Source organism: Podarcis liolepis, assembly GCF_965112155.1.
Source record: "Podarcis liolepis genome assembly, chromosome: 5".
Taxonomy (NCBI): Eukaryota; Metazoa; Chordata; class Lepidosauria; order Squamata; family Lacertidae; genus Podarcis; species Podarcis liolepis.
The window spans coordinates 57,331,751-57,356,321 of NC_139556.1; the positions used below are offsets into that span (position 1 = coordinate 57,331,751).

At 40.3% G+C, this 24,571-nt stretch overlaps 1 protein-coding gene across 1 annotated transcript in view; it reads right to left on the reverse strand.

The window, feature by feature from the left end:
• Window positions 1-24,571, reverse strand: part of SORCS3 (sortilin related VPS10 domain containing receptor 3) — a 428,038-nt gene that overhangs the window by 37,501 nt on the left and 365,966 nt on the right. The window contains exons 15-19 of the mRNA XM_083504742.1: window positions 15,726-15,843; window positions 14,685-14,818; window positions 12,366-12,479; window positions 10,251-10,422; window positions 4,958-5,144 (exon numbers count right to left, since the gene is read on the reverse strand). Of these exons, the coding sequence (XP_083360868.1) occupies window positions 4,958-5,144; window positions 10,251-10,422; window positions 12,366-12,479; window positions 14,685-14,818; window positions 15,726-15,843 (725 nt within the window). The remainder of the gene's footprint in view (window positions 1-4,957; window positions 5,145-10,250; window positions 10,423-12,365; window positions 12,480-14,684; window positions 14,819-15,725; window positions 15,844-24,571) is intronic.

The window sequence follows — 24,571 nt, forward strand, 5'->3', positions numbered from 1 at the left end:
TGTCTATGGCTTTGCTAACCAGTCATAATAGGGTTAAAGCTCACCATAATATCCGAGTCAGCTATGGAAACTACTTAACCTTGCCTTCACTGATAGCAATGATGTTCTACAAGTATGATCTGCGACGGCAATTTCACATGTCCATTCTGGGCAGAGTGATAATTGCAGGCAGTAAACATGGAGTAATTATTCAGAGTAGATCCACTGGGAGAAATTCAATGCTGCGCTCATCTCATTGTCACTTCAGTGCAAGTATCTCTGTTTACAGATGAAACAATCTCCCTCTCCTCCCCTTAACTTGCTGTTTTGGGGTTTCTCCTGACTTTCTAGAGCAGGTCTGGGGGAGGCATGGAGGGCATGAGAGGAGGGGGGCAGGGAAAGCTCCACTGCGCTAGCAGGAGCCCTTGTGATGGCTTCCATTAGCATTTTGCGTTAGTTGAATCCCACCCACTGAAATGAATGAACATTAGGTCCATTAATTTCGATAGGTCTACTGGGAGTACAACTTAGTTGAATACTTCCCATAGTCGCTTGTGGATAAGCCTTCAGTCTGTTGTGCTGTATTTCCTTACATTTTAAAACCGTATGCCATCTTTCTAAGTTATTGTACTAAAGCTAGTTTGCAAACTACAGAACTGTCAAAATACACAACGTAAACCGCATGGTCATCTTAAATAAATCCAAATATAGCTAAAACTTAATTAGCAAAATTCAAGAATCCAGTGTGCAATGTATCCTCTAGTAACAATCCATTAGTAGTCTAGTTCCAGGATCCTTATGGTTCGTTTAACTTACTTGTCAAAAGGTAAAATCTATGGGCAGAATCTGTTTCTATATTCTACTTGGGTGCAGAAATAAAAGTTTAAATCTATGCACATGCCCTATCAACTGTGGACGATACATGCATGTAAGATTCAGGGATGTTTCTTTGAAATCCTAGGAATTAGGGTCCCATTCCATTTCCCAGTTACTGCATCTGAGACATATTTGAAAGGGATACACACTGAATATTGTACATGATTACTTTTCAGAATAGGCATGAAGCATAAGAATTTGTGCTCATATATTCCTTCTTACAAAGTACCTGAAATATTCTGGGAAGATATCTATAGAAAAGAGTGCTTTTTTTATACAAAACCAAGCCCAAGCACATATGAAGTCGCAGAGGTTATGAAAACAGAAACTAGACTGGCAGGTGAAATGGTTTGTCTTAAAGTTAACCAAGTTACTGCAATGCCCTCAGAGCAAAACAGCAGACTTATAGTTAAGCTTTCATTTCAAGAAACTAGGCATTTAGGTTGTCACCAAGAGTGGACAAAAAAAAGTTACAAACAGATGGGAAAATCTGAAGTTTCAAACTGAAACTTTAGTTTTTCTCTCCATCTGGTTTCCCCCCCATTGTTTTCGTTAGCAAGCGTGTATGGAACTGAATGATAATTTGTCATTGTTCTGCAGTGGGCATGCTCAAAATAACTGATCATTTCTTGAGCCTGCTCAGATATTACAGTCAGGTAAACTGCTCTAATTACAAGCAGGTGGGAGATCTCACCGTTAATCAACTTATTCTCTAGGCCAGTTCTAATATATTGTTTTGCATCCATAAGATGACTTTCTGAAAGATTCTTCAGTGCATACACATTAAAACCCATACATCACAATGCAGACACCAATCTGAAAAAACATTTATCTACACATGCACGCATGGACACAACAAGAGCCTGAATGAACCAATGGAAATGCATATGCAGGGGATGTTTCCAAGTCCTTAAAAAGTTTGTGCACAGGCCCATTACACAGATTTGCATAACATTTGCATCTGCTCATTTATAAGTTAGCAGATTTAGGCCAATTTTCATAGGGAAAGCTGTCCTGTAAGCAAATTTACCATTTTTAAAGTGCTTTTTTTTTAACGGGGAAAGAAAGATTTGGAATCGATTGCAAAAGATCTAGGACTCAGACCCACTAGGCCACCCCCTTAACACTCCTGCTGGTGAACGCTCAAGGTCCAATATGTTCTGTCAGTATGAGTTTAAGAGAGTTTGCATAAAATATTTTTCTTCCATGGATATTTAACACTAGAGAGGCTTAATTATGCGTATCTGACACTGCAATCATGAACCTTATTCTTTGCACAGTCTCCGTGGGATCTCATGATAATTAGTCCTGGCTGGGAAAGGTAACCATGAAACATAATAAGATACTTCTATATACGGTCCTAGTGGAAAGGGCTTGATCTTTTGCACACATTCCACGTGAGTGCATGCAAAATGTTTGTGCAATGCAAAGCACCCACTAGCATAACCAAGGCTTGAAGGACACAAAACCTGATATGAATGGCATCATTTCTCTACCAGGGATACTGGGACTTTAAATAATACCTTCATTCCAGCAGGGAAATTGAACTTGTAAATACCTATCCCACTTCATCACTACCCCAATAAGTAGTAGTAGTAGTTATTTATTAAATTTCTAGACCACATGTCATTTGAAGACCAGAGAGTGGTTGACAATATAGAAACACCAAAACATATTCCATGTTCCATAGGAAACAAAAACAATACCCTTTAACCCTACCCTCCACCCCCGTTTGAAAGGCCATGGATTGTTTAGATAGCCAAAGGCCTGGGGAAAGAGGAATGTTTTTTCCTGTCTAAAGATATGTAATGAAGGCACCAGGTGAGCTTCCCTGGGGAGCATTTCACATGCAGGGAGCCACCACAGAAAAGGCCCATTCTCATGTTGCCACCCTCCAGACCTCATGAGGAGGTGGCACATGAAGAAGAGCCTCACTCTTGAGCATCAATTTCTCCATGCAACCTAATTCAATCATCGTTAGAAGGAATATTAGACTTGTGCAGTTGAAGCACAACTCAGTCTTATGATTCTCAGTTGGTTAAGATGAATAGGCAGAGGTGGTAGAAATCCTACATTTCTTGCTGACAGCATTGAAGAAGGAACCATAAAGACTATAAGGTACTTTAAGACATGCAGATGAAGGGTGATGTTTGAGCAATTCATTAATGCATTTGGCTTCCATAATCTTTACAGCAGCATTCTGCTATTTGACTACAACCCACATATTTCCCAGTCATTGGTCATGCTGGCTGGAGGTGATGTGAACAGAGATCCATTTAACTTAGTATGATCTACCCAGGGCAGCCAATGTAATGGCTTCCATAAGTTGTTGGATTACAGCTTCCATCATACTTGACAAATGGCCACGATGGCTGCAGCTGATGAGACTTAGAGTCCAACAAGATATGGACTTTAAATGTTCAGTGCAAATGAAGCCTTTCTCTCTAAAACTAATTGGAGAATTCTGTATAAGAAGAGCAAAAAACCTCAGTTTCACAATCTTTCTTTGTGACATTATCACCAAAAAAAACATTCTCAGAACTTGATCCCAACTGTTTCTTGTAAAAGGCTGACATCATTGTTCCCTGTAACTTTTTGCCTGCCAACCTTCAATGCAGAAAATCTGCCAGACTTCTTTTTAATGTCCTACTCCTCTGATCCTTCCTTCTACCCTCAATCAGTAGAAAATCATAGTAGCATCTTTCGTTGCTGGTATGCTTCAGGTGAAGTGCAAATGAACAGCTGAAACAATCATATTTCAAATACATGGTTTGCACTCTGAAACGTCAAACTCTGAAATGTGAGTTGCCTATGGTTACTACACATGATACTTGCACCCAAAAAGCAGGTTCTCCCAATCTTTTAGGGCCCAGGAACACATTTAGAAATATAAGCAACTACTGTGGGTGTCACAAAATATTCATTTCACAAAAGAAACACTGGTAATGCCCAGAATCCTCCCACCAAAACTCCTAGAGACCACTAAAAAATAAAACACAGACTAAAAAGAAGGCAACCTCTTCCCCTCACAAACAACCAAAACAAATTCCAGTAGAAAATTGGGAGGAGTGGAGTTCCTGGTAGACGCCAAGCGAGCCTTCTGAGGGTGCCACACTAGGAACCTTAGCAAAAGAACCACCAGGAATTCAAAAAGGTAAGAAGAAAATATTTTAGGAAATACCTTTTCATAGAATCAGTAGCAATTCAAATTTATCAAGGAAAAGAAATGCAGATGGGCAATATCCAACATCACATAACTAGATTTTCCCTTACACCTTCTTCCACCTGCAACACCCCCCCCCCATTCCATTCCAGAGAGGCACATGTGTGTTCTGCCACTGCTGACTGTTCTATTGGTGGAAAGACACTACTGGATTTCACTCTATGTTTTCAAACCTATGTAAGAATATTATATAAGTTCATGCAATTGTTTTATTTACAGCTCAATTTATGGCTGTTGCTTTGTACCATACATTTACAATTTGTATATTTGTTTTTAGTGTATTTGAACAAAGTTGTATAAATTCTCACCAGTTTTAGCCACTCCCAAAAACTCTAAATGGCTAGCACTGAGTTTAATTAGCTGCAAGTTCAGAGCAATGTGCTCTGTTAAATACAATTTATAATAGGTTTTTTTTACAAAAGAGGCAAGGATGGAATTGAGCATGGGGTCAAGCTGATAGGACTCCTTAGGTGAGCACTGGTGAATCATTGCCTTGTGCCCAGAAATCAGTGTGGGAAGTTAGTCCTGATCAAGTGAAGTCCCAGTGATTTCAGTGGGGAGAAGTTCAACTCTAACTGGATCCACCCTGTTGGTCCTTGTTCACCATATGTAAAATAAGAACATTCAGGCTGAAATCCTACGCTCATTTACCTCCCTATGGGACTTAATAGTGTACAGGATTGTGCTTCAAGAAGATAGTACAAGGTTGTTGTACAAATGAATGAGATAAGAATGGTAAAGCATGTCAAACAGTAAAAAAAAACCCAAATAATTGTATTATGGAAAACAGGAATTAAGGATGGAGTCTTCCAAAACAATGAACTATGCATGCAGTCTATGGAGGGGCTTTTTCAAAGCCCACCAGAGGTAACTACTTACAGATCACATGCAGGAAGAGTGCTGCCAGATCAGAACCCAGGTTGTTTTCTGCATAAGCTGTCACTTGGAAGATCCCAGTGCTCTTATAAATGTGTCGGATACCATCCTCTATAGGGCTGAAATTAGCATAGGACACAGCAGTACCATCTCCAAAATCTAGTTGGATATTTGTCCTCTGGAGATCACCCTGCAGAAGGAAACACAGTGGTTTAGCAAGGTGGCTGATAAGGGTGATTTATGTTATACACTGCACTGCCACTAAGGATAACCTTATTAGCATAAACATGGCCCAAAAGCTTTGAACTTTTCCTGCAATTCAATAAGTGACCACCTGATATTTGCTGCAGGATATATTCGGTAATAAAAAAATGAGAAAAGAAAAGAAAGGCAGGGTAGATTTTCTAAATGTTAAAGTTTGTGCCATATAGTTTAGGGTTGGTTGATTTATATTTTCCCTGAAAGGAAGTTGGTGGGCCAGCGACCAATGTCTAGGTGTAGTATAGGAGATCTAGCATAGATTGCACAGCTTCAGTTACAGGTGAGCGATGACATTCAAGCACAACCTGCTCTCTGTTGTGTTGATTTTCTACTTCAGGGGATCATAACCCACTCCTGCAGTCTGAAAGGATTCTGTTCTGTTTGTTGAGGAACAGAATCTAAGCAAAACAGGACACCTCAGAAAGAAACAAAGAACCATTTGGATATGCTCAAGGAAGTTTCAGAGAGTAGAATGAAATTATTTTGCATCTCCAAACATTAGGAGTCGTTTCAAGATCTTTAGCCCACAAGTGGTTTAGCCCACACAACACTCACATTTTACTAAATAGGAATGTAAATAAAAGCAATTCTGCTACCTGGTCTACTCCAGAAACACAGTGAAGCTGGTTTTTGAGACTTGAGAATAAAAATCGGATCTCCCAGCAACCACTTGGGTCCCCTTTAAAAGCCTTAACTGACTCTTTGAATACAGTGGATTTACGGATTTCTGGCACTGTAGCACCAGCCATAGTTCAGTGGCAGAGCATCTGCCTTGCATGCAAAATAATCCCCACCATCTTCAAGTATGATTGGGAGAGAACTCCTGACTGAAACCCAAAAGAGCTACTGCCAGTCAACACAGACAGTTTTGAACTGGGTGGACAGTGGTCTGATAAAGGCAGCTTCTGAACCAACCGGTACATTTTATAAACAATAGTTAGCCTCAAAATTGAGTAGCACAGATAGACTATTGGTTTAGTTGTTAAAGGACCAGGATCTCTGGGTTTAGTAGCTAACAATGTCTTTTTAAAAAAAGTTAACTGCTCTTTTAGAACTGCATTTGCAAGTCTTGAAAAGAGATAGCTGCTTCGGGACAGCTTGTTCCTCACCATGAATTGCCAAAGAAGGAAAGTGATCTGTTGGCAGACTGTTATATATTGCAAAACAAGAGGCCTTGACTGTGGTTCAGAAAATGTGTGCACGCTATAACCATAAGCTATTATTGTTATCTGTTGGATGAAGAGATTCCTGGCAGAGCCAATGCAAGAACTTCCTTCTTTTGCCTGAGAGATTTTTGGCACTGAGAAAGTATAGCTCTAAGATGCGTTAATCAGTGCTGCCATAGCTTAAAGACTGATAATTGCGCATCTCCTTATAATCATATCTGGCCTAGATTAACCAATTTTCTTCCAGAGGTCAATCTATTTCTTTCAGCATACCACATAGCATGAGACAAGGAGAGGATATTTCATTACTACTGTCCTTTATTTTATAAAAAAAATACAGTTAAAATAGGATTTTTAAGCAAACGAAACAAAAATGATATGAAATTATATGCACCTCTTGGTTCATAAGAGGTGCATATAATTTCATATCATTTTTCTTATCGAACCATTTCAGCTTGCTAATGTTGCAGCCACAATTCCCAACCCATGCCCTCATTGTGTATTTGTAGTTTTCAAGAGAAAAGGAACAGTGCTCTCGTATCTAAAGAGAAGCAGATCCCTTTTCCAGCCTCTTACTAGCCTGCTCCGCATTGCAGCGATCCACTAATCCTATTCCTTTCAACTATGTTTCCTGTATATAAAATTGTGAAAGGTGTATCAACCGCCACACATGCAATGTCAGCTTTCCCTTAGTTTATGAATATAAATTAAGTTGGAAATGAAGTGGAGGCATTTCAAATGGATAACAATCACTGCTTGCTGGATATATTTGAGAGGCACTTTTTATAGCGCTAGTCCTGTAAAATGATCAAATGGAAATGTGATAATGGTGCGTCTTAAAGCTCACAAGTCTGCAAATTGGGTGTGCTTGACAACTGATGAATGGCGGTGAGAAAGTAAGTTACTTATAAGGCATCTCAGAAATCCAGGTGGATGTCATCCTGAGGTGATGGGGTCAGTACAGTAAGAGCTTGTTAGAATATTTGACCAACTGGTTGCATAGCTTCGCCCATTTACCCTCCCTGCCAAAAACAAAAACCCTGACTACATCTTCTGGATGTAGGACAACTTTGTTATTTCAGCATTCTCACTCGAATTACCCACAATAAGATGCCTTTCTCTGGATAATTTGAGGATATGTCTATATTAGTGATATTTTCAAAGATCCATGGGGGGAAGGGGGTCCAATTTCATTTGGATTTTAATGAGAAACTGCCTAATTCACAGCTACATGAACTGAAACACAACTGTTTTTCTAAATTTGCACTTTGCTGAATTTTAGGATGCAGTTCTTCAACTAACGTGGAGAAAAATGCATTGTGGTAGGGAACATTGTTTGCAATAGTGTGTATATTATTTAAAACTGCATATAAAATATGCATAGTACTAGGAAAAACTGGACTAAACTGCTGACAAATTTTCATGACGATTGCTGCAAAAATATGGAGAAATGAATTTATGTCTGGAAAAATGAGAAACAGAGAGAGCTGAAATTGGCAGATTTGTTCATCCCTATTTGGGGATATACCGTAAATGATTATTCCTAAATAAACATTCCTGGATATAGACTTCTTAGTCTATTAGTATATGTGATTATGCACCTGGTATTGCTAGCATAAGGATTCGCATCTGCTGCTGTTATTGTTAGCTGCATCTGCTATCACTGGCGTTGTCAATGGCACCTGTCATTAACGTGATATGAGATGAATTCATGAAAACGTCAAAATGTGCACTTAGGCAGGGTTGGAAGAGTACTGTGGCCACAAAGAGCAGCTTTATTCCTGGGGCAAATAGCAGCTTTGGAGATGGACAGCAATGTTCGCTGGGTCTGTAACATGGAAGGATATGTGACTTCCTGCATGCACATTCCCAGTCCTGATTCTTTCCCCACCCAACAGGATGCTATAAAACAGGTAAGCAAGTGAAAGCAACACATTGAACATAATGTGCAGATAGCCTGTAAAGTTGAAACTGCTAGTAGATAAAGCCAGCTGGACGGGCTCAAAATCAATATAAAATCACTATGTTCAGAAGAGTTTTGTTGCATGCCAACCTCTAATAATCAATTGTGTTTGCTCTTATAAAACACTTTAAAAAGCCTATTCCAAAACAGCAGCAAGCAGACAAACCAAAAAACAAGACACTACAATATGCTCAAAATGCTTTGTGTGTACTGTTCTTTATGTGCTCAGGCTCTCTAATGAACCTGGTACAACAAGAAAGGGAAGAATCATGATCTCCAAGCCGAAAGGCACTTAGGGATGCTGTTAAAATTCCCATCATCCCTGACCACTGGTTCTGGTGTTACTCTGTCTCAGAAATAACAACTTAGAAATACACTCAGTCACAGAGCAATTCCCTTACACTGGCAGGTCTCAATGTAATAGAAAAAACACCATGTGGGGTATGCAGATACTCTTCCCCTGAGAAGTTTCACTAGGAGTATCAGAACTCTTTTTTCCCTTCCCCTTCAAATTCTTCAGATGTTTTACCCAAGCATGAACCTCTAAAATCACATTGAAATATTGCTTTAGGCAAAAATTAGTGACAACAGTTGAGTCTGATTTATCAGCCTTGTCCACCGCCTGAACAGCTTCTTCACCAGCCCCAGTCCCAAAAAAGACACTGGGTGCTGGTGAAATACAGATAAGACCCAAAGCACACCTTGTGTTAACAACCTGCTTCCATGTATTCTATGAATCCTGGGTAGGCATCACACAATGATCTCTCCCTGCCTTTGGCATCCATTGGAGTTTTGCCTCAGTACTGTGACCAAGCAAAACCCTCTAAATTCATACTGAAATTTCACTTTAGGGAAAAGTTGGTGGCTGCTCCTAATTCTATGTATGCTGCATTTGAAAGAAGGCCAGGCTACAAATGGGCTGAACATATTTAGTAAGGCGAGCAATAATAATAATAATAAACCATTAGGGTTTGGGGTGAATTTCAAATAAAAGGAAGCTAAACGTGTAGTTGGGTCGAATATTGCTAGGTGGCTTCAGAGAAACAGTCTGCAGTCCTAGGATCCTAAAGTTTCAGATCTCCTATTTACCTGGAAGTAAGCTATATAGATCTCAATCAGACTTACTTCTAAGTAGACCTGTACAGGATTGCAGTTAAGCTGCTGTTAAAAGGCAGATCTAGAATCTTCAAGACACACGGAACTCCGGAACAAAATCAATGATCTTAAAAATAAATAAAACATAGCAATTTGATAGGCTTAAATCAGTGGTTTCAAAGCTCTGAAGTGAGGCTCCCAGTATAAGCCAATACAGAGGTCAGTGGAGTCCTAACCCCATTGCTATCAGCTCTCATTCTGATGTCTGACTGGTCCAGAAAGAAGAGGGCACTTGCCCTTTTTCAACCAGAAAATAAAAGAGAATGAACACCTTGCTGTGCTGTGAAACCTGGGATGGTGAAGCAGGATGCCTTGAAAGCTTCTTGGCTCCCTTTTTCCTTTATTTTGTTTGCTTGCCCTATGGCTAGAGACAAGGAGGCTACCAATTATCCTTAGTGAAGTTCAAACGGTGGCATCTTTGAGCTTCATTTTACCTTTGTGGTGTTCATGAAGGCAAAGTCTGAGATTCTCTCTAGCTTATAATATATAGTTAACATTTTTGTCTTGAACAGCATTGCAATACAACCCCCACAAAAAGATTTACGGGGTCATCAGTTATAAAATCCAGAATGTTTCTAGGAAGTAACAAAATGAAAATGCTATTAATGATTACTAAAAGTCTTATAATTTTAACTCAGACTTTCATCCACCACACCTTCAGTGATGTTTAAAATTCATCATGCATGAAGAAGAGGTTGGGAGCAGCAAAAGGGGAAGGAATCCTATATTATCATCAACCTAGCAGTTGTACCTCTTCCATGAGGATTCTGAAGGTTGTGTTGAACCCTTGTTCCGCAACCAACTTGCCATTGGATGTGAGGATATGCAGACCTCGGGGAGCTTTGCCTGGGCACTGTCCAGGCTTGGCAGCATACTTTTCCCGCAGTCCATCCGTACAGTTATTCGAAACAATCCTCCGATACCTGTGAAATATGATAATTTGAGTTGGGTTGAGTTGTTTAGTTAAATGTCATATTTCACAAGGCGGGGGGGGGGACCAACGTTTGATAGCATATGCATTGTGCTCGCTAACAGGAAATGTAAAGAAATTGAAAGTTTTTATCAACTGCAGCATTCAATATCCATTATATTTCAGCTTTTTGTTGTTAGCACCAAGACAGATCTATGCCACACTAAACTGTAGAAATGCACACAGGCAAAATATAGGTTGGGAAAGATCATTACTCTCCCTTTCACTGGTTTTCTATCTCTTTCAATGTTCCTTACTCCCTTGTTAAGAAACCATTTAGACACAAATTTAGATTTTTTTTCAGCTCAAGGGACACATATTTCTCTGGACAACCTTCTATGGCTACGTATCAGTAGTGGGCACAACCAGAGGAAAAGGTGAGTGGAACAAGGAATATATATTATAATGAGATACAATAGGCTAGTATCTACACACACACACCACTCTCTGCCCTCCATTCAGGCAAGAAAGAGGCTTTATCACAGTTTGGCAATACAGCCAGGCAAAAGCACTCAAGGAGAATGTGAAGCAAGGTCAGTGAGGGGTGGAGCCTGGAGAGAGAGGGTGTGCCATGGGGAGGGGTGTGTGGCCTGGGAGGAGTCCTCCTGCTAGCTATGGATGATGGGAGTTGTAGTCCAACAACAGCTGGTGACCCGTGTTTGAGAATCACTTGGCTAGATAGATTGGTCTGGAGCATCATATTTCCCCAACTCTGATTTAACACATGCCATTGACTTCCAAAGAAGAGATATGCATGCTGTTACACTCTTTTATTTGATTTTGGTTATCTGGAATCCCACTTGAATAGGACTGTTTGTCCAACAAAAAAAGGAGACAAATGTTCAGCGACTTCCAGGGCAGCCTTGTCAAATTCTGATATTCTTTTGTGGAATAGTAGATTACCATTATTGATGAGCCAGCTGAGATTTCCCATTCCTCTGCACCCCACAGAATAAAAATGCTTTGTTGTCACTTCAGCAACTCCAACATTATTCCCCTTGTGGCATTCTGTTCAAAATTAGAAGGAACTGCTATGCTGCCTGTTGAAGTGGAAGCAAAGTGTTGTTGTTCCTATTCTGGCAAAAAAAGTCGAAACTCTTGTCAATAATGGTAAGCTAAATCCCCAGAAAAGTATTAGAATTTGCTGAGTCCTTGAAGGTTATTCAAGTCTTTGGGGTGGAGAGAAGCTTTCACCTCACCCCTGAAACCAACAAATAAGCATGGGCTGAATACTTTGGCCCAGTGTTAATCCAGAAGAACCAATTGTCCTCAGGTCATTATGCTACTTCAAACTGAGCTGGAATTAGCAAAACATTTAATATAAGGTCTCAAAGAGCTCTGAGTCTCTTTCTTTAAAAGTTTAAGTAAGGTTTGAACAGAACCTATGCACACTCAGCTCGTATGCACACATAGGCTCTAGTCAAGCCTACCTCTCAGATGTATGGGGTTTAGGAATGGGGATAAGTGAGCACTATTCTGCTTCTACCTCAGTGGCTTGATTCCATATGTATTAAAATGAACAAGTGCCACAAAAAACTTTTGCTATTTTGGGTTTAATTTTGACACCAAAGTAGACAACTTTGGGCCTCCTGGGGAATCTCTTCTCAGACATTTTTTTTACGTGAATGGCTTTCTGAAGAATAAGCTGGTGGTGTACAAATGCAAGGCTGCAAACGTCAGCCAGCAGCTTACCCTGGAAATGAACCAGACATGGCAAAGCAGGTACCTCAACACAGGTAGCCCCCAGCTTTTGTTGGAAGGTAACGTCCATCAGATTCAGATAGACAGCATGGCCAGTGGTTGCGGATGATGGGAATTGCAGTCCAAAACATATGGAGGGCACCACATTGGCCAGCCCTGCCCTACAAGGTGGTGACAGGCTGTGGGCCTACTTACCCAGTGCTGTTCAGGTAGCTCTGTCCAAGGCTGCATTCTTTCAGTTGGGAAGATGGGCTGAACCAGAATGCTGGGATACATTGATTATTACTGTGTCTTTCGTACCCATAGTCACTAAGGAAATAAACCAAGAAGACACTTAAGATGGTTTGTCATGAATAAGTACAGTTTTTTTATCACATTTGTATCTCACCCTTCTTCCAAAGAGCTCAGGGTTGCATACATAGGATTGTATTGCCACAATAACCCGCTGAGATACATTATGCTGAGAGAGATTGACTTTCCAAGGGCACATATGGAGGTTCATGGACCAGTAAAGATTTATACCCAGCCAAATCCAAAACTATACTTTAAATCACACAGCGGGGAGGGAAAGTGAATGGCAGTTCTACATGTCAAATGTGCAAGGAAAGGGAAGAACTTATGATGTCAAAAGAAAGGGTGGAGGTTGCTTCAACTTTGGAAAACCTCTCATCCACTTTCATTAGCATATCTGCATCTCCTGCACTTCCCCACCAGCCTCAAATTCAGCCACCAAACCACCTCAGAGAAAGTCCAAGAGGCCATCATCAACAGTTCTCTAGAATTTCCAGTGGAGGTCCTACCCAGCTGTAGATGAGAACTGGGGAACCTTTGACCCTCTGGATGCTGCTGGACTACAACACCCTTCATCCATGATCACTGGTCATGCTGGCAGAGAATTAGCTGTTGCCATCTTCATATACAAGGATGGTTCACACTAAAGTCCCTCCCCCCCCCCATACAGCTACACAGAAAGGATACTGTGTGAAATGACCGTAGATATTGCTTTAGTGAATGAAAAAACAGGTCCATGAAGCTCAGCAACAGAGATATATTATCCAATTACACAAGGATGAAGTCATGGCAGTATTTCATGATAGCCATCCCATTGCGGAAAATGTCATTCTGAAGGCAGGCAGAAATAACAGGGGTCCTGGAGTACCTCATGCAGCATTCAGACATTATGTCATAAGAGTGGATTTGACATAACTGACTATTGTTTATGAGCTTCTCAAGCCTCCAGAGGATTCAGAAAGGTGTGTAAATGGGCAGAGTGCAGTAGCCCATAATTACTCTGGTTGGTTCCCATTATTCTTTGAAGGCAAGCAATTCCAAATTACTTAAAGCGGATCGGAGATTCCCTAATTTTTTTTGTCTCAAAATTCAAAGTTAATCATTCTCAGTGGGCCAGCCGTGTGTATGTGTGTGTGTGTGTGTGTGTGTGTGTGTGTGTGTATCTATATATCTATATATATATCCTCATGTTTGGGAGGAGCAATTCGTTGCCTGAAAGAACGAACGAACTGCATTAATATTAAATAATATTAAAGACAACATTGCTCTATGCCCTCAAGGCCTCAGACTCGTTCATTAACTTCTGGTAAATGTATATGAAAAACACACAAGCTGCCCACCTTCCCACTGCTTGAAATTCCCCCAGGGTTTGCATGCTAGAAAAATCACCACGTCCAACTGCTGCTCTGTTTTGCTTGGGGGTGGGGATCTTGACAAGGGTAAATAAAAAACTAATGGAAGGAAACTTCAAGCAAGAATGCTAATAATACTACATGATTTGTTTTTTTTTTCTACAAAGAGGGGAAAGGTCTAGATTATTTTCTGTTGTTATATGATTACATGTACATTTTCCTGTTGATATTTTTGGCTGTGGCATTCTGTGACATTTTGGGCAGCCTAACAAAGTCAGCCCTAATATGGATTATTTGTTTTTCTTCTGGCCCAACATGGCTACCATTACCTTTTATGTGACATAAGAATACCAAATTTAGTTCTTTGACAGCAGAATCCCAAAGAGGAAGAGGAGGTTCTTATACCACTTGAAGATGGGACTCAATTCTGTGAGAAAACATTCCTTCCAGATCCTAAGTACCTAATTTGGGTTCTATGGACTTTTATCGTTTTTTTGCAGCAAGCCAGTAACTGGTTCTTGTTTCGTTTTTGCATTTTTGTTTTTGGTGGGGGGTTTTAAGGGCAAGGCATGCGGAATTCTGAAATATCTTAATTTCAAAATTCTTAAGACTGTCTTCCTTTGCATTAGCAGCTTGGAAATAGGTGCTCGATTCAAGAGAGGATCCAATACAGTCAAAGCTTGATTGCACCAGAACGGCCAAATTCCAAGTGTAAGCCCTTTTAAAATAAATTCCTCCCCTATCCCTAGCTGTTATGCTAATATGATGAACAAAGATTAACATTGCATTATTTTTCATCACCTTTGGAACCTAACACACAAGTAACAGTAAGAGTTGCAAGAAAAGCACTGTAAAAGAAAACATGGCTTACCATTCGAAGTCCCATTCCGCACATATGCAAGGTTCTGAGACAACTGTTCTTGAATAATCTCTAGTCAGTGCACACCAGGCCCCTGCTTTACGTTTCTTATAGATCTTCCTCTCTCCCATAACACAAGGTTCACCCTTTGAAGCAAAACAATGGAGAGTTAAGTTAGAGACAACGGAGAGTTGAGTTAGAGCTCTACATATCTCCCTGGTGTGGTTACCGGTAATTTGTAGAGGAGACACCAGTTCCCAATCTTTCTTGAAAGCTTGGGGAATGAGTCACCATACTGCATTTGGTCCTTTATTTCTACAATCTCCAAATTCTGAAAGCAAATGAAATCTAGAATACTGTCTAAATTGTCTATTTGCAGCCTGCTAACTTAATAGCAATTTCAAAAATTATACAGGAAAAATAAAACTACAAATCATAATAAGAGGAGGTGTATCTTCTCTGCATATTCTCAGATGCCCACTTCCCTCCAGGCATTCTGCAGAACCTTGGTTAATCCCTGGTAACAGATTTGGTGGTCTGATATGGATTTCTGAAACAGCTTCCTGAACAGCCTCTCACTTCCTTATTTTAACAGCAATCCTTCACTCAGATTCATTCTTATCCCTCTGCCATAATTACAGTCAAGTTCCTCAGATACCACACCATTTAATCAAGTCATAACAGTCACACTGTGGTTCATCATAAATAGTGATTGTCATTTGTGCAAGGGGAGAATTGTTCATTTCCTAGTTATTTCTGATTTGTGTGTCCATGGCACTTTCTCCAAGCTTTCACGCAGATGCTATTGACTCTCTGTCACTCCTGCCTCTGCTTTCCTGAACAGTACCATGACTTGAAAACTCTCCCTTTGGCAGCTAGTTGCTGGTTGGTTTCTTCCCTAACTTTTGGGGTCAAGTTCTTCCTATTCAGTCCTCCCTACTATCCGTCTTTCAGATGCACTGAATCAAATGACTTAGATTCCTTTTTTGCCCGTGTTCAAGTATTTCTTTTGAAAGATGCATGAGGAAAGCTGTGATGGTATAGTAGTAGTACCTGGTTGTGCAGATGCCACGTCTGAAAGTCATCCTTGTTGCATCTCCGGCTAAAGAAAGATTTGTAATCTACTTTTACTAGCTGCCATTCAGAGCGGAGATTAATATGGCCAAAGATCCTGTAGGTTGATAGTGGGGGGAAAGGAGAGGGAGGGAGGGAGGGAGGGAGAAGGGGGGGCATTAGAAAATATTCCTTCTATACAACATTCCTATGAACCATCTAAAAAGTGGAAACAAGAATTAGAATTCCAGAGGGAAACTTCCTGGTTCTTATCATCTCTCCACTAGAAAAAAGAGATGAGTGAGACTTTCCCAGTGGATGTGAGACCATTGTTATTCAATCCAATCCCAAACATGATTATATTAATCCAAAGCTATTACATTGACTGCCCTCTCTAGAAAAGGAGATGAGATGAAATTCATAGGTAACTTAAACACAGAGCTTTCCCTGGTGATTGAAGATTTGGCTAAGGCAGCCACCAGGAACTGTGATGTTGTTGAGTTCCATCTGAGACTCTCATGTCAGCTCTTATTTTCTTTTTTGTTTTATTTCTTTTTTAAAAAAACTTACTTTAAAATCTCCAGCTACATAGTATATTTGGTATATTTCCAAGAGACAGTTTGATCATATGCAATTCCCTGTCTTATAACTGGGCCCAATTAATCTCACACAGATTCCCATCATTTTAACAGGGCAGAAATGGGCAACCCATTCAGTGTGGCTTTTGATAGCACTGGCCTCTCCTGTACCTTCCATTGGTGATTTTGTACAGTCCTGCTAGAGTTGAGTCACCACCACGAAGGCATGAGAATTCATGTAAGCAAGCAGTCAAGATGCATATGTCAGCTCGGAGGATCAACCATAGAGTGTGACTGCTAGAGCAGCATTAGCATCCTTTTGCAGGATGCTTTAGAATGTTGTGAAATTTGGCCTCATGGGTGTGATTTCCTTCTGCTCTCATTCTGCTCTGAGCCAAGCACAGCACGGCAGAAGCATCCAACAGAGAGGAAAGCTGGGGGGGAGTGGAGATAATATTGCTGAAATGAAGAGAGGAAGGGGAGATAAAAACAAATCAGCATTGCATTGAGATGGAGGAGGACAAAAGAGTGAAAAAAGGTTCTGAGCAAAGAACGTGACACAGGAGTACTTAGATAGATGGAGTGGAGGCAATGGGCAGATAAAGGCAAGCCTGAGAGAGAATGGAGAGAGCATGAGAAAAAGTAGCAGAGAGAGAGAGAGAGAAATATGGGTTGGGGGAAGCTTGGTAAAGAGGACTTTGCTGGTGTGTACATAAGGTGTCCTTGACATTTGGAGTATGTATGTATGTATGTATACCATACAGAGCCTAAATGAATACAAATCCATCCTAAAATCAAATACTAGCTTATAATGCCTACTGTAATTTAAAAGTATTTTCCATGCTCCTGACGTTCATCATGGAGTTTGCTGCAGTATCCCTGATAGTTTGAGATAATGCAGTGAAGAAGCTGCTTCAATTTAAAAACAAACAAACAAGGCATCCGTAGCAGCAGGAGATGTGGAACAATGCATGTGTGCAGGTATGAAAAATGTGCAAGAGCCTTCAAGATAAAGTTGGTTCACTAACATTTCTTTCTTGACCCTTGAAACGGCGGCTTTGGCTGTAAAGTTGAACCTCACAAAATGTGCAGCATTAAGTGAATGGAGTGAGTAAGAATTGGTACACAAAGGTACGCAAATGCAACCCTATGATTATCTTCTCAGAACTTACTTCCCAGTAAATATGCATAGGATTACTACCAAAAGCACTTACATGGCATTGTGGCTTTCAAAGTCTGACCTGAAAAGAGCTCAAGTCTTTGAAATAATGGGACAACAAAGCTACAACAAAAATCTTTTAATTAAATAACCCCAGGCATCAAGGTAAAAGGCCTTGTTCATTGGTCTAGCTGTGGGGGGTTTGTTTTCAATCTGGAAACTGATTGTTAGTCATCATGCCGGTAGTTATTTTCTTGCCACAGAAGAGTCAGCAAGAGCCACCATTTCAAAGGGGTGGGTTGCAAGAACAGATGAGGACACAGACACTAGTCGCCATTTCGAGAAACATAAACAAAGCCTGACAATCTCTCCCAGGGGTTGAGGAGTTGGAGGAACAACTCAATGTGTTATAACTAACCAGTGGAAACAAACTTATTCTCCTGGACCGTGAGAATCTCAGGTGAGAAGAAATCAGGAAGCCAAGTTAAATCACTGCTTTGATGACCCATGTCCACATTTATGCCAAACAGAGAGTACCCAAATAAAGAGCCTTGCTGTGTGATATTTCTCTGTTGGTTGAGAAAATAAAGCAGATTATTGTAATTGTCTTTTTTTCCTGGGTGGAGAGCTATAGAATCACCTACCAGTTTTCTTTATGATGTGAAAGAAAAAGGGAAAAGGAACAGTTCCACTAGAACAGTGTTTCCCAACCCTGGGCCTCCAGCTGTTTTTGAACTACAATTCCCATCATCCCTGACCACTGGTCTTGCTAGCTAGGGATGATGGGAGTTGTAGTCCAAAAACAGCTGGAGGCCCAAGGTTGGGAAACACTGCACTAGAACATAAAAAGATTTGATTGAAACACAGCTGATTGTAGAAAGAGGGCAAATGAGAGTCAGAGCATCCCAAGGTCAGCACCCCTGTGATTGGTCACCTGTGGCCCAGGTGTCCTTCTCCCTTCCCCTTAGGGAATTCCAATTGAGTCTACTTCAGGTAAGAGATAGGGCTGGAACAAATTTACTTCTGCCATTGATTGAAACACAGCTGATTGTAGCATGGTTATGCCAGGACCATCACACTCAGTACGTTGTACAATTACATAATTACTAGCTGCATATGTGCAGTAAATCTGAACGATGGGGTTGAAGGTACTCTGCCTTCTGCTATACCCATTCATTCAAGCTGACAAAATGAGAAAATAGTGTGCTGACGGAACTTTTCTATTTTCTCCTTGTTATCCGCTTAAGCTATATAACATACGACCATACAGCCTTGCTGAAAACTTTGTTCACACTTGATTTAGCATCTTATGCTTTGTACATGTTTCCATTTAGTGGTCACACACACAGCTGGTGCACATCAATACAGTCCCACTGGTTTCTTTGATAGCTTTATGCCAGATGTGAAAGCAATCTGGTATATCACATTTACTAACTTATCAGCTATCCAGGAGTGTGAGAGCCTAACATTTTCTGGGCCATGGCATATTAAACACAAGCTTACAGAAAAGCCAGACACCCCACTATCGGCATTAAGCACTGATGATAATCCAGCACTGAAAGACACAGCTTTCATTTTTCCACTATCAAATTCATCAAGTAAACCCCAGCAGCCCTCACACGTATTTTGGGGAAATTTAAAAGGAGAGGGACTGATAATCCCGCAGAGATGAACTATAGAAAAAAGTTCAAGTGAAAGCAAATGCATTAGCATTCTAAACATGACAAAGTACTAGCTACTCTTTAATTAAATGATTTCAAAGAAGATGTGTGTATTTAATTACTATAATTTAGACAGAAACAATAATATACTAAATGTAATTAAAGCAGCAGGAATTGCAAAAGGATATTTTCCCCCTAGTTGCAGAAAAAATTCTAGGCCAGCTTCCTATAATAAGGGCCCATCGTTTATTTATTAATTTTTCAATGTTGATTTGTGATTACACAATTTCTTATAAATGTTTTGAGTTGAGAATTTAGTTACATTGCAGGATTTGCACTTAGATGTACAAAGTTTGGGGGTTTCTTGAAGTGTCAAGAGAAAATAAAAATTCTTGGCCTGCTCCCCAAGTCCTATTTGATCAAGAAATGGGAAGCCTTTACTCAGTATTAGCAGCAGGAATGACATACCCATTTCCCCTTCCACTGTAGAAATGGAAAGATAAGCATGGAAATGACTTCTCTTTCACCACCTTCTTCCTGCTATAATGACCACCAATGCTTGGAAGGCAGGAGAGGAGAGGCACAAGGTATTTCACTATAGGTTTAATGCTGCTCTACTTAATTTGAATGGGGAAATATAGCTTATCATTTCAGCCTCGGATTTGCTGGTGTCCATAAAAATATTCTATGAACACAAGTATACCAAATATATTGTTATGAATTGTTAACTCAGGATATGTGAACCCCTCTCTGGCTCACCATGAACATTAACTGGGCTTTTCAAGTCTAACCTTAAATATTTTTAAAGCATTCAGTGTGAGCACTTCAAAAGCCCAATTAATTGCTTGCCATCGCTTCCTCTTCGCTGCCAGTCCTGCCATCATCAACTTCAAGCCTCGCTCCTCAAAAGTCCTTGGCTGGGGAAGGAGAGGGTCTAACAGACTGAAGTGAGATTGGCCTGTAGTTCCTGCATGCAGCATAAGGTGGAATGTGTTCTTTAGACACTTGCAGATAGCTGGTAATAGGAATAGCTGCTGCTGTAAAGCTGTTCTTTGCTTTCAGGTTGCCTGGGCTGCTGTGAGCAATATCTGGCACAGTGGGGGAAATGCCCACCATTACAGCTACTGGGATGCTGATACTACCACTGCTGTTTGCTATGGCTTCGTTGGGTGTCATTGATGCCATGCAGAGCACCAGGCTCACACAAAGTATGTGTGTGTCTTTAATGTGGCTGTACTGTAGGGTTGCCATATTTCAAACAGTGAAAATCCGGACAGAAAAGTTGTTGAGCTTTTTAAAGTTTCGCCCAAAGTTGTTGAACTTCTTGGGCAAAATCACTTTTTAAAAAGTTGGTTTTGAGCTATTTTTATGGGGGAAACGGCACTGCCAACACGGGCTGCCATACGTCCTGATTTTCACCCAGACACTGCTGCGCCGACTGCTGTATTCTGGATATGTCCAGGAAACTCCAGACATATGGCAACTGTACTGGCTAGAACACATACATGAGCTGGAAACACCGTTACCACAAACTTCCCAGCAATTAAGTAAATGGTGGGGTAGTAAATGTTACTGGAGGTGAGGTCAAATCTGGAACAGAATTTGATCACTTTGCATGACCTTATTCTTCTAAATTAATTCTGGAGCTAGTTCTGGTATTAGTAAGAATACAACAACTGTAGGATATTACATTTTCCTATGATTTCATTGAAATCTTATGTTTGCTCCAAAGTTACCTGTGTGCAACTCAGTCATTATCCTTCCCCAGTTTTATTGACTTAGGAAACAGATCCTATGTTGAGTTGATCAAAATCAGAATCAGGGATTTTTAAAAAAAAAATAATTTACTTGTTACTTACTAAGATAGTGTGTATAGGGTGGAATTCAGCGCTGTTTTTTTACAAATGCTCCATTTGTGCAAACACATCAGTTTGCCAAACAGAACACCTTTCTCCCCCTGTGTGCTGTTCTGGGGGTTCTACCAATCCCCTGTGCCAATTATGGTGTGGGGGTGTATGGGGGAAGGAGAAAGAAGAAAGAACTATTGCACAGCTGGAAACCTTTTTGCAGAGCTTCCACTAACAGGATTTGTTAGGTGAATCCTGTCCATAGACTGCTAGGCCAGGAACTACAGTGCCAACTTTGCAAGTACTGTTCTGTCAGTGATGGAAGAACACAGCCAAGTTTTCAAATCAGTAGTCTGGAAAGTCAATAGGAAAAGTCACTACTTGATTTCTCAGCTGAGCAGAACTGGATTGGAAACTATTGAGAAACAATAAATATGGAAGCCAGATGGCATTTGGACAAAGTCACCTTCCAGAATGTGTTCTTTCTTTCTTTCAAATATTCCCCACTTTGGATGGTAAAATAATATTTTACAGCCCAACGAGCTGCTAGTCTTTACATTCCTCAAATAAATGGTTAAACCCCATGAGCATCCCAAATAAATTGCAATAATGTCTCAGTCACCTCAGTAGAATGTGTAAACTTTCAGCCTTTTATAAAAAATGAGTCAAGGATGGATGCCATTAATTTGTGAGCTTTCCCCCCCAAAGAAAACCATAAACCTGGAGAAACACTGCAAATCATCTGCCGATTTATGAGGAAGTCGTTTTAAAAAGGTCAGTGGCAACAATGCCATAATTAAATCTTTCATTAATTTTTAAAATACAGTAACTTAGAAATGTAATATAAATCTGACCAGAGGACTTTGTTGGGAATTATTTAGCATGTTGTGTTATCTTCTGCCATAATCTAACATTAATAGAGATGTGCCCTTTCTTTCCTTTTATTTAAATTTCTCTGCTGAGAAGGCTTCATTTTAAAGGAAATAAAGAATAAAGGTTAATTAATCACAGACCAACCAAGGTGCTGGCATACAGAGCTATTTGTGATGGTTTATATAGGATGTTTTCTTGAGGGGACAACTTCATGTCAAAATGTCAGTTTTAAACAATGCGTTTGGTTTTCTTCCTCAAAACATTTTAGAGAAAATGCATGCAGCATTTCTAAGTTGTTTTCTTCATTGCAGTGTAGAAAGACTCAAAGTTTATGTATTTGTTAAAAATTCACCCCGATAAATAATAAAATATTCATGTCTAATTATAATTTCTGTTAGCCTTACATTAATCTTTGCATAGGTCAGGCAGGTGTGCCTTGCCATTAGGCTGAGCAAGCCAGCTTTGGCTCAGACGGCAGATTCTGGACTCGTATTAAATGGCAGCAAATTGTCATTTATTTAGTTTATTATTACATGATGAGCAGCGTTTGGGTTTTCTGCCACGGGCACCAAAATCTCCTCAGCTGCTTTTGAGGTCAAATTAAAAAAGGCACTATAGGTGCCTAACTGTTAGAGAAATGGTTTATCTTCTACAGACAGACCAAAATATTTTGCCTTCAGGGGAAAATGTAAAGTAGAGTTGGTTTTGCTTATTTGGGGAAGCTAGAACAAAACTATATTGCTTCCTCAGAGTCATTCTAATGACTGGAACCTCCTTCTTCAAACTTCAACACAGAATCCATAAATGTGACCAAATGCCACCTGCTATTTTGTTCTATTCCCCCCCCCCCCAGAAGCTGCCAGTGAAATTGGAAGTGTCAGCACAATGGAATCAGAGTAGTGTGGGACAGTGGCAAGCTCACTGTAGTCTAAGCATGAGTGAATGACACACATCTTCTCATCCTCTCTTTCTCTGGGTAGGTTCAGTCTTCATTGGGCTGTCCTTTGGGTCCCACACTTAAAAGTCTCCCCCAAAGCTGGAGCTCCTCCAAGCCTGCTGTTATCTTCTTCTTGTGCAAGGATGGTGCTGATTTGGCTAAATAAGGACTAACTCTTGGAGAGTTGAGTTCAGTATATGATAGACCTGTTGGTGCTTGATAAGAATTCTTTGATAAACATGTATGTATTATTATACACTACATTGTATATCAACATTTATATACAGTGGTACCTCGGGTTACAAACACTTCAGGTTGCAAACTCTGCTAACTCAGAAGTAGTACCTCGGGTTGAGAACTTTACCTCAGGATGAGAACAGAAATCGTGCGCCAGCAGCGCGGTGGCAGTGGGGGACACCATTAGCTAAAGTGGTACCTCAGGTTAAGAACAGTTTCAGGTTAAGAACGGACCCCCGGAATGAATTTAGTTCTTGACCCGAGGTACCACTGTACTATTTTGCAGATATACAGTCTCCCAAAATGGTTCCCAACATTAAAAAAAAATCAATGAAAGCATCCATGAAAATTAATGTGATAAATCAGAAGTTCGCAAGAAAATAAGATTGCTTGGTCATCCAATGCTTGGTGATAAAATACCAGAAGGTAATGAGGACAGGGGTTGATCATTGAATTTAAGTGAGTTATTGAAGAGCTTTTTAGTAATTTCCATCAGGTCTGATTCACAATCAGGTACACTTGGTGAAAACCAGGCTATATTTGGTAGCTACATTTGACAAAACAACAACAAAAGAAAAAACTATTTCCTTTGAGACATTCATTTTGTCCTGGAACAGATGTTCATCCAGTAACAACACAAGGCTGCAATCCTGAAAGATCAGCGAAGGTTCAGCACCAGCTATTACAATGTTGCCAATTTATTGTCACAAAAGCCACCTTTTCAGTCTTCAAGTGCTTGTAGGAGGAGTTGATTTACCCCTGCATCAGCATATTGCTATGGAACTTCTAACCTCTAATCAAACCTTTGCGTCTGATCACTTGTTAGCATTGTTATATGGATTTTAATATTTTGTACTGTTTTTCTGAAGTGACTACTAAATTTAATAACCATCCTCAAGATGGAATCCTTTGGCACATTTAGGGTACTCTCAGGGAACCAGTGAATGGTTGTATCTCAACAACCTCTGTGATCTTTCAGTCTGAAATAACAGAACCATTTTGCAGTAGTCCCATAAGTGCCTCCCAGGTGTGATAATCAGTCACGAACTTCTCAAGTTCAGTGTTATCAAAGAAAGGCCTAACAATGTAATTTATGGTGCCATTTCCTACATTAATCACCAGTTGAAGATGAAGGGATCTAGGCAATCTCAGGAAGTGGAAGAAATCTTACAGTCCAACAGCCTCTTTCACAAGGGGAAGATCTGAACAGTTAGGTGGAATCTGCAATGCAGCATAGAATTTTTGAACAGGGACCCGAGTAACAGCAGATTTAAGACTTTCTGACAACTTGTCTCTGACTGTGGCCTTGATAACCAACAAACAAGGGTCCCAGAGAGGCATGGGTCTAGCTCACAGGTCCCTCTCCCATGCACCTTTATTTTGGCAGGCAAGCCCCACTGAAAACCAGTCTGAACAAACACTATATTTGAAATCATGTCCTCCAAATTGAACTGAGTTTGTGTGGTTCAGTCCACAAAGAGAGTAGCAGACTAATCACAGCAGGCAACAAATGGCTCAATCTCAAAGTAGAGGCAGTCCAAGTTTACTAGGTCA